The sequence below is a fragment of the Pelmatolapia mariae genome, linkage group LG3_W (assembly GCF_036321145.2).
Source record: "Pelmatolapia mariae isolate MD_Pm_ZW linkage group LG3_W, Pm_UMD_F_2, whole genome shotgun sequence".
NCBI classification, from domain to species: domain Eukaryota; kingdom Metazoa; phylum Chordata; class Actinopteri; order Cichliformes; family Cichlidae; genus Pelmatolapia; species Pelmatolapia mariae.
In genome coordinates, this window is record NC_086229.1 from 42,801,968 (window position 1) to 42,812,408 (window position 10,441).

The window sequence follows — 10,441 nt, forward strand, 5'->3', positions numbered from 1 at the left end:
GCTGTTTCCTCTGACTCTGTTTCCTCTGACTCTGTTTCCTCTGACTCTGTTTCCTCTGACTCTATTTCCTCTGACTCTGTTTCCTCTGACGCTGTTTCCTCTGACGCTGTTTCCTCTGACTCTGTTTCCTCTGACGCTGTTTCCTCTGACGCTGTTTCCTCTCACACTGTTTCCTCTGACGCTGTTTCCTCTGACTCTGGTTCCTCTGACTCTGTTTCCTCTCACCCTGTTTCCTCTGACTCTGGTTCCTCTGACGCTGTTTCCTCTGACTCTGTTTCCTCTCACACTGTTTCCTCTGACTCTGGTTCCTCTGACTCTGTTTCCTCTGACTCTGGTTCCTCTGACTCTGGTTCCTCTGACGCTGTTTCCTCTGACTCTGTTTCCTCTCACACTGTTTCCTCTGACTCTGTTTCCTCTCACACTGTTTCCTCTGACTCTGGTTCCTCTGACTCTGGTTCCTCTCACACTGTTTCCTCTGACTCTGGTTCCTCTGACTCTGTTTCCTCTGACTCTGGTTCCTCTGACTCTGGTTCCTCTGACGCTGTTTCCTCTGACTCTGGTTCCTCTGATTATTTCTAAACTGCTGCCTCCCCGGTGAAGAGCAACGTCCTCGGGGCCATACAGCAGTTTTGGGGGCCGTAACTGTGTCAGTGTGGATGTGCTGTGCAAACGTCACATGCAGGATTTCCTGCTAAGTCTGTGCTGCTGAACGTGTGAACTGAGTTGTTGGATCTCACCTGTCCTCCTGTCCTGCAGGTGGCGGTACAGGCAGCCAGCAGACCATTCTCCATGAGGAGCGGTGGAAGATGCCGGCTCTGCCAGCACTGCTGCTGTCGATTTACACCGTCGCCTCGCTGCTGACCATGGCGCCGCTCTCCTTCAGCCAGGCCAACACCCTCTCTGCCGTCCGCATGGGTGAGTGACATCACACGTGTTTGAATCCCACCTGCTCTGTCTCAGTGTGCACTGACCCCGACACTCCCACATACAGACCCGTTAAAGTCTGCACTCACACATCCACCTGGCCTGAGTCAGAGTGTGCTGTACGTACAGCTGTGTACATGCCAGCATGTCTCTGATTTATCACCTTATTTCATCTATAATGTATCTCAGCATCTTCACACACATGAGTATGAATGTGCTGTATGTGTCTGTACCATGCTGCTGCTGTCAGTACTGTCTGTCCTGTTAAACACAGAGAAAAGAAGTTCCTTGCATGTGCACTTCCATGCGTGCTCAGCACAGCTGATTCTGGTCCATGTGGACCGTCAGGCTCTGCTTTAACGTCCTGACAGGTGAAAACACAGGTTCCTCTCTGCTGTCCACCAAACAGGAGGCTCCTCGAGCTTTCATCCAAACACTAAAAGTTTTTGCACCGTCGAGTCGAGCGGGACGTCAAGTGAGAGGACGTGCACGGGAACGCCACAGGATTGGCTCTTAGTTAAAGTGAGCTCGCTGCACCTTCACTGTTCAGCCTGGTTCATTTACAGAACTCCACCCACTCCACACCATCGACGCCGGGTTTCATGACGGTCGGTCACATTTGGATTTCAGTTATGAAAACAAGATCGTCAGCTTTCGCTGCACACACTTCTTATCGGTGTTTATTGCTGGATGTGATGTGCACCTTTTCTTTTGCAGGCTCACGCTCACTGATCTCGAGCCACAAACAGAGCGAGATGTAAACGCTGCGACAGGTTTAACCTATTTCAGTGACACTGTCATTTTTGCGTATTTAAGAAGCTCTAAATAAGAAACACTGCAGCTGCAGTCTGCTCAGAGAGAAATACTGGCAGACTGCAGGGAGCAGTGTGTGACGTGACGACATAGATGAGTGACAGAAATGAAGCAGCGGTATTTTCTGTGGGAACGAAACACAAGCACGTGCACTGTGTTCGTTTTTTCCACAGAACGCGGTGAAGGATGAGCAGCATCTCCCCCGTGTGAGCGCTCCTCTGCTCTCGTTTCTCCTCTCGCCTCCCACCGCCGTCTGTTTGCCATCTTGATTCCTCTCACACGATCTCTTTGCTGTGTTTGTCTTGTTACGAGCCCCTCGAAGCCTCGCTTTGTTCCCGCTCGCTCTGCGGGTCTCCTTGTTTCCGTCCTGGGTTTCTTCATTTGTAAGGGAGAACTAAACCGAGAGGAAACTGGATCGGGGAGCGTCTCCGTGATCCACGGCGAGGCCCGGGCACCGCTCTGCTGTCAGCACCCCTCGCTGCTCGTCCCGCGGAGGAAGATTAACTCGAGTAACAGCAGAGACTTCACGCTGCAAGTACGAGCTCAGCCGATAAGGATTTTCTCCCTGCTCATCTCTCACCCTCGAGTTCAAATCCCTGCTCCTTTTTTATCTCGCAGGGCTTCAACAAAACCAGCAGTCGCTTAAACCAAGGCTACCATGGCAACCAGGTCGCCTGGCGATGTGCAGTGGCTCACCTTTCACTGTCTCACTGTTAATACCAGCTGACTGATGCGCACACACACTTATATCTGACACACACACACAAAAGGAAGCTCTCATTTCCTTCTGGCCTGGAGTTCAGTAAAAGCAGCAAAAGCCTTGACCTTTGACCTGCAGACGCAGGTTTGGAGCCTCATTGGTCGCTCTCTGGCTCCCAGACCACAGCTGAGCCTCGGCAGCCTGTCCTACATGACTACCTCACAGCGTGGATCGATACCGTGTCTTCGGGCTCGCCGTGTGCACACCAGTTTCAGAAAAGAGGTAAAATTGCTGTTTTTCTCAGCACAGTTTTGTACTGATCAGCTGCCTTTGAGCAAAGCATTTCTCTGACCGCTGCTTATTAACTGGTAGTAAGAAAACCCTGCGTACTGACAGAGTGTCACACGGTTTGTTTCTGACCATCTCAGGTGCGTGAATGTTTCCTTTCTGCTGCACTTCTCTCTTCAGCTGCTGGAAAATCTCATTCAGTTCCACTCCAACAGACTCGGCTGTAACCAGATTTTCAGGGCTCGTGATTCCGTGGTCGGGAAATGAAAAGGACCGCAGGAAAGTGTTTTGGTAATTCAAAGACTGAGCTCATGATGGCAAACCGTCAGCAGTCAAACGCATGTTCGGTTTGTCCTGCGACAGATGCTGGAGGCTGAAACATCAGGAGGCAAAATCTGCCGCGGTGCTCAGAATCAGGCTGGAAACAGATCTGCGTCCTCTTATTCTGCACAGACGCACGGCTGCTGTCAGGGACACCGAGGAAAGGTTCACCATTGGAAAAACACATAAAGGACATGAATGAGCTCACCTGAGGAGGATGGGAGTGAAGAAGAGTCTCTACACCTCACGAGGCTCCGGATTTGTTTGGGATATTTCCTCAAACACATAAAAACAAAGTCTCCATATTTGTCATGTTTCAGTTTCTATGTAGAGAGGGGGAAACCTCTCTTATGATAGTTTCATTTTAAAGAAAACTCCAGAAATAAAGGTTTTAAATGTGTTTGCTGTCCTGCAGCCACAGAGTACGGTCACAATACTTTGTTTCAGTGATTGATGTGATTATTTTCATGGTTTTGTGTTTTTATTCTCTGTGAGCAGCTGTTTCCTGACCTGACGAGGACGCTCTTCTAACACATGAAGGACATTTGCATCTGAGGGAAACGAGTTCATCTTTGATCTGTGCAAACAAACCTCAGTGAAAGTAATTATGAGCGCCGCGTCCCACAAACAGCAATCGCCCCGCATGACTCTGCTCCGATTATCCATCAGATACGAGCCGATTCGTCGTCACGCAGAGAGACGACCCAGATGAGACAGAGACTGCGTCGGTAATTAGAGGAACTCTGACTTCGTGCTGCAGGTCTCCGACCGAGTCGCCACGGCAGCTCACGGGTCAATAAAGAGCTCCCGCCAATTATCGATCAGAGGACAGGCGTCAACGTTATCACTGCAGTCAGAGAGCTGTTGGTTCAGATAGCAGCGCTTCACTGTAGATAAAGATAAAGCATCGACGGGGCATCTGAAACACAGCCAGTTATTATGGCAAATACTTTAATGTGAATGGAAGAATAAAAGCGTGTTTAGTACCGTGGAAACGATCTCGCTGTTTGCTGGAGCTCTACAGCTCCACACGGTTCCTTTACATTAGCACCATCTCATCGAGGATGTCCACCATCGTCCTCGGCTGTGGGACGGCTCCTTTTGTCTCACTTTAAGCATTTCAGCTTTTACCAACTTGTTGTTTTAGTCAGCTGTTAGCATGCTCAAACTTCAGGTAATGTTAGCTGCTTTGGTTAGCGCGCCGTATCACACAGACACAGAGTACCTGCTCATTGGTGCTCAGCAACGTCCAGTCATCTCGACTCTGTCATTACAAACTCTCCAACAGCCCAAACACGGCCCAGACGTCCAGCTCAGCTAGCAGATAGCTAGCAGCTCCAGCCGCCTCCATCCACCTCCCAGTCAAAGAGGCCACGCCCCTAATAATGCAAACTATAAGCGCTGATAAAATGTACATTGGTGCTGTCCTCTAGTGGACATTGGTGGGACTGCAGCTTGTGGTGGGTTTCAGCGTCCAGTCGGGCCCGCGGCTGTTCCTGGTGCCGAAGGACGACTTACAGCGTTTCATATTTAAAAGAGCACGGAGATAAATCTAAGTGACATCATCATGCAGATACTTCCTCCTCTCGCAGGATTAAAACCCGAGCGGGGAGCATAAATATTGCAGTGAAGGATTTTAACAATTCAGCAGCATCAGTGTCCTTCAGCTGCTGCTAAAAATTGCCATGAATTATTTCAGCCCGTGCTATCAGTCTTTCTGAAGCAATCATTAGCTTATGCTCATCATTAAATATCTCTAAACTACAGCGGCGCCGGTGTAAAAGGTAGTTTGTCACTGCAGATTTATCTTTGAAAAATGAACTCAAAGTACATTTTTCACACTTTGGGCAGCTCTTATTTCTTCACTTAAGGTGTCACTTTTTATTTTAAAAGGCAAATGTCTCACTTTGAAGGGGAATCCAAGCTGAATATAAATGTTATACCTTCAGCCAAAGACATGTCCGTCAGGTCTGTCTGGCGTCCACACCTGGACAGCATCCTGCTGACCTGGACAGCAGCGTGTGGACGTTCTTCCAAAGAGAGCACAAACAGCTGAAATGTGCAGGAAAATGTGTCCTCAGAGTTTGCTTTAAAAAACCTGCAGAAAACAGTTGCATCGATGCCTGGTTTGTAAGTTTGCTCACGTCCAAAGAAACAAACAGCTGTGAATTTCATTTTAATGAAGAGACTGAATATTCACCAAGAATCCACAGACATTACACGAGAGGTATGAACTGATTTGCGTGTGTGAATTACATTTCATTACAGAAACAGGAAGTCTCTGAAACCACGGGAGTCTCTCTCCTCTTTAGTCTTTATCAGAGCAGCTGTTTCCATACCTCGTATATTCCCAGTCCTCCGTGCCTTTGTTCTCCTGTTTGGACTTTGTGTTTCAGTTTCTCTTTGGATTCTATGTCTTGCACTCGACGCAGTCTGTAAAGTCCACAAACAGGACAGAAATGTAAAACCTTCACAGTTTATGTCACAGAAGCCTTCAGATCAGAAGGTGGTGTAGACTCTGCGGGGTGAAGGGTCAGGCTTTTCTGCAGCTTGCATGAAGCTACTGTGAATCACAGCACTGGGAACATGTGAGCATTTTGGATGCCATAGAGTACTTTTCCCATGTCTGAGGCACATTTACACTCCCCTCGACTTGAACACGAGTCTGTCAAACAAACTCGATCTAAATCTGTCCTGTACCTGTTGGACTGTAATCACTGGTAATCACCCTGGAGCCAAATCACCAGGTTTTTGAAAATCGATGGAGCCTCAGAGACAGAAATAACAGACATCCCTCAGCTCGAACTCTTTGTTTGGCTCTGACAAGATCTGTTCTTCGGGGCTATTTTTCCCGCCACATCACAGCTCACTAAAGAAACCAAATTTTAAGCCACCAGGGTGGGAAAAAAAATCGATATGTCCGGTAGAAACACAAACCCACTCGGTGTATATTGAATAACGTGAGCATCTTGTTTGCCACCAGAGGATCGCAGCAGTGCTGTGATTTCAGCCGGCAGAGCGGTCGGTTGTGTTGATTCTTCCTTTTGCCTTGTCTCGTCTGTCGACCTACCGCGGCCCCCGGAGTCCACGCACCCACACTCATATCAAATAATGTCAACTGCATGGAGCTCAGAGGTAGGAAGTGACAAGAAAACCTATTTGTCAATTTTTAGTGAAGGTACACCACCTCCGGGGCTGAAATGAAATCAGTCTGCAGAGCTCTTTTTGCCTCGATAAAAGGACTTTTACCGTCACGTCTCAGGTTAGACGAAACTCACAGCGTGGCGGCCTCGTTTCATAAATACAAGATGACGCCTCTGTACCGGCGGGCGGGAAGACGGGAGCGAAGGCGTTCCCGCACCGCCAGGGTAACGAGTGAAGTTGAAACAGCATAATTTGCTATTAAATCTGAGTGCGACTCGGAGGTGGTAAACGAGGCTGTCAGGAGGTAATTCACAGAAAACACAGACGGGAAGAATACGTTCATCCCAAACGAACAAATGGGGTCGGAGCACGTAACCCTGCATACACAATGCAACACAGTGCTGAAGGTCGGAGGGACTGGTTTATTCCATTCATTTCACTCTGCAAATGTGTGTAAAACAATCATTTTGAGCTCAAATACTCTGTAACCTTTAACCTTGACCTGGCTGGAGTTGTTGTTTTAGCCACATGCTAATCAGAGAAATTCCCAGAAAGTACGTTTCATTTCAGAGAAATGTTTTTCTGTGTCAAGCTGTGAGTGTAAAACGGTTATAAAAGGAGGGTGAGCATGCACCGAGGCCGGGCTGTAACCCTGGACTTGGACCTCATTAGTCACATTAGCAGCTCCAGGAATGCTAATGTCAGCCTGCTGCTTCCATACTCGGATTAGGAATTTCCCTGATTACCTCCACTGGCGACAACAGGTCAGAACTCACACTTACTGAACTCTTGAGCTTTTAGAAACACTCTGCTGTCTCTGCAGCTGATTTCTAATGCTTAACCTCGCTGGCGGCCCGTGGGGCGTGGACGCGGTGAGCGAGAGCAGCCTGTGTAATCAGGGTCATCCTCTGAACAGCGCAGCGGTCTGCTCTGTTACTCACATTATACAGGCACTTATCACACAATCGAATGGCCCCAGTTTTACTTCTTTAATGTAATAAATGTTAATAATAAGTGCCGTGGTGATGGTTTTGGTCTCACTGTTATGAAGTCTTATCTCTTAGTGATGAGAAGATGTGCTATAAAGAATCACCAGACGATAAGTTCTGGTTATGAGACGGTGAGCTGTGATTATCAGACACTAAATCATAAGAATAATCTACAGAGTCGGGATTACAAGGTGATAAATCCTAATTAGAGATAATCGGTTGTAATCATGAGATGACAATGACTCTGTGAGCGAGCAGATGTAAGAGCTCACGCTGAGGAGAAAGTGTGTGAATGTGAGTGAACTGCTCCCTGGCCTGCTTTAATCTTAATGACAATAATGATTCTGCTCCTCTGCCTCACTGTGTGGGGAACCGCCAACGAGCCGAGAGCCGGACACGGCGACCGACGCTCGGAGCGCCTCGCACCCGGAGACACGGGACTGACTGCGCACCACACACAGTGTGTGTGTGTGCGTATGTGTGTGTGTGTGTGTGAGGGGCACATACTGGGCAAACTCAGTGTCCGAGTGCTGCTGATGAAGAAGACGTGTCATCTTCATCTTCCCTCCCTCCAGCCCTCCGAGCTCAGCTCAGGGAGATCACCTGTCCAACTAATGAGTGTGAGGTGAAGGCTGGACTTCCTGCCTGCTGCTCTGATCCGGAGTCTTCGACGCTGCGCTCACGTGCTCGCCTCACTGAAGCAGAACAGGTTATGTGCAACGCGTCCCTGCAGGTCCAGTGGGAGGAGGATGGCTATTCCCATCAGAAGACGCTGCAGGGATCTTCCACTGGAAAGGCCTCGTCTTTAGATTTTCAGCTTCACGGTGTCGCCTCTAACGCCGGGATTCTTGGGAGGAAGGCTCTGAGAAGATCGCACAGGTCAGCACGAACCATCTGGCTCTCTTCGTGTTCCCCGATAAATCGCCTTGAGAGCTGTTAATTATTTACGAAACACAAATCAAATCCAGGACAGGCTTCCTGCTCGTTACGGAGCCTCAGCAGCATATCCACTTTGATTTTTAATCTCTTCGTGTGGAACGGTGGATCACACTGCCATGAACCTCCTTTGAGGTCTTTCCTCTTCATCATCCCCCATCCCATATACACCCCCACCCCTCCTCTGCACATGCTCAGACCATCTCAGCCCCTCTGAGCTGTCCCTTTGATGGACTCGGTCCTTGTTATCCTGAAACGGTGTTTAACCTGGAGAACACCACCGTGTCGTGTGGTTTTCCCATCAGGCCTCAGCAGCAGCTGTCTGCACCTCGTTGGCTCGTTCGCCCTCTGGACGTACAGTAAATGAGCGGATCACCGTTTTCAACATTCCCATCTGTTAATGTGCACATCCTGCCCGCTGTCCTAACGCACGCCTGCTCAGGAGTCAGGTGGGAGGGCGCAGCAGGAATAAACGTGGCAGGTGTCACCGCACACAGCCGGCGGCTGGGCTGTAGCAGGAAATAGAAACGATGGTTTTCTTCACTGCAGCTCCTGTCAGTGCTGCAGCTTCCCTCGGCTTCCTGTTCACAGGGACACGTATCAAATCTATTTTTTTCTGCATCGTCATGCTGCTGACGATGCTGCAGTTTGTTTCAGCGGCGGGATGGTGCTGGTTATACCGAGGAGAAGGCAGCTGGGATCTGAGCGACGGCACACTCGATCACCTGGTATCTTCAGGTGAAGAGAGGGTGGCTCTGCACATGTGCAGGGTACAGAAGAGATGGAGGTGACAGCAGTCTGCTCTCAGGCTGTGTGACGTAGTCTGTCTGAGCCGCTGGAGAGACCAGGCAAGATCTGTGGCTCATCTGTATCAGTCAGCCTGTGGAAGCCAGACACTGGTGTTTGCATCTGTATGGCGGGTAAAATAAGATGGCGGCAGGCACAGCAGCTCGTGGTTCTCTCTCTTTTCTTGCTTCGTTGCGCTAACTGGACTCTGGTCTTCAGTTAGAACTTCCCATAACAGATGACTTTAGCCACACTTTAGCTGCCATCTAACTCGACCGCCGGGATGAAACCTGTGGAACCAGCTTCCAGTTTGGATTCAGGAGACAGACACTATCTCTACTTTCAAGATTCAAACTTTCCTTTTTGCTAAAGCATATAGTTAGGGCTGAACCAGGTGACCCTGAATCCTCCCTTAGTTATGCTGCAATAGACGTAGGCTGCCGGGGATTCCCATGATGCATTGAGTTTTTCCTTTCCAGTCACCTTTCTCACTCACTATGTGTTAATAGACCTCTCTGCACTGAATCATACCTGATATTAATCTCTGTCTCTCTTCCACAGCATGTCTTTATCCTGTCTTCCTTCTCTCACCCCAACCAATCACAGCAGATGGCCCCGCCCCTCCCTGAGCCTGGTTCTGCCGGAGGTTTCTTCCTGTTAAAAGGGAGTTTTTCCTTCCCACTGTCGCCAAAGTGCTTGCTCATAGGGGGTCACATGATTGTTGGGTGTTTCTCTGTATGTACTATTGTAGGGTCTACCTTGCAATACTGTTGTTGTGATTTGGAGCTGTATAAATAAAACTGAATTGAATGATGCTGTGGACGGAGGAGGCAGAGAGGCTGCAGAGGGGATTGGATTACACTCACTCAGGCCTCCCTCACCAACGCAGGACCCCCGGCTCAGAACACGGACAAACTGGAGTTATTACTTGCTGGACGTCACTGCGCTGTGACTGCTGTGTCATGATAATAACTGAGACCGCCATCTGCAAATTCCCTCATAGTTTAAACTTTAAACAGAATAAATAAAGCTAATGTCTATGAGGGCTGAAATTAGCAATAAGGAGCAGAAGCATTGCTGTAAACATGTTTATCGCTGCTGTAAAGTATTAACCTCTTAAGCCCCAACGCCCCCTGATACGGGGGCAAAAGGCAGGAGATCAGTTAGGCTTGGGGCTTAAGAGGTTAACACAGGGGTCTGCGGGGACTGACTGACTATTGCCTCTGCTGGACGTGAGAGGAACTGCAGTTTTGGGCCCATTTGCTGCTTGGTTAGCATGACTGAAGCTGACATCAACACTTAAAGACCACTGCAGAGTTAACCAGCTCAGACTGGTTCACTCGTTTTGAAAGCCTCTGAGCTCTGACGTGGACTGAAGCACAGCGTGCATGTCCAAGAATGAAGAGGACGTTTGTTTATCTACAGGGCAGCGACCTGATAACCTCACTGTCAGGTTAGAAAGCGTTCATGAGGAGAACAGATTGTGACATCTAAACCCAGTGATCATTTATTTCTTCTCTTTCTTTGCAGAGAACTTAAA

General features: G+C 48.9%; 1 protein-coding gene across 2 annotated transcripts in view; it reads left to right on the plus strand.

Moving 5' to 3' along the window:
• Positions 1–10,441, plus strand: part of LOC134624459 (glutamate receptor ionotropic, kainate 5-like) — a 204,436-nt gene that overhangs the window by 128,417 nt on the left and 65,578 nt on the right. For both annotated transcript variants that reach the window (XM_063469425.1, XM_063469426.1), the window contains one exon: positions 757–915. In XM_063469425.1, the coding sequence (XP_063325495.1) occupies positions 807–915 (109 nt within the window). In that variant the 5' untranslated portion in view covers positions 757–806. The remainder of the gene's footprint in view (positions 1–756; positions 916–10,441) is intronic.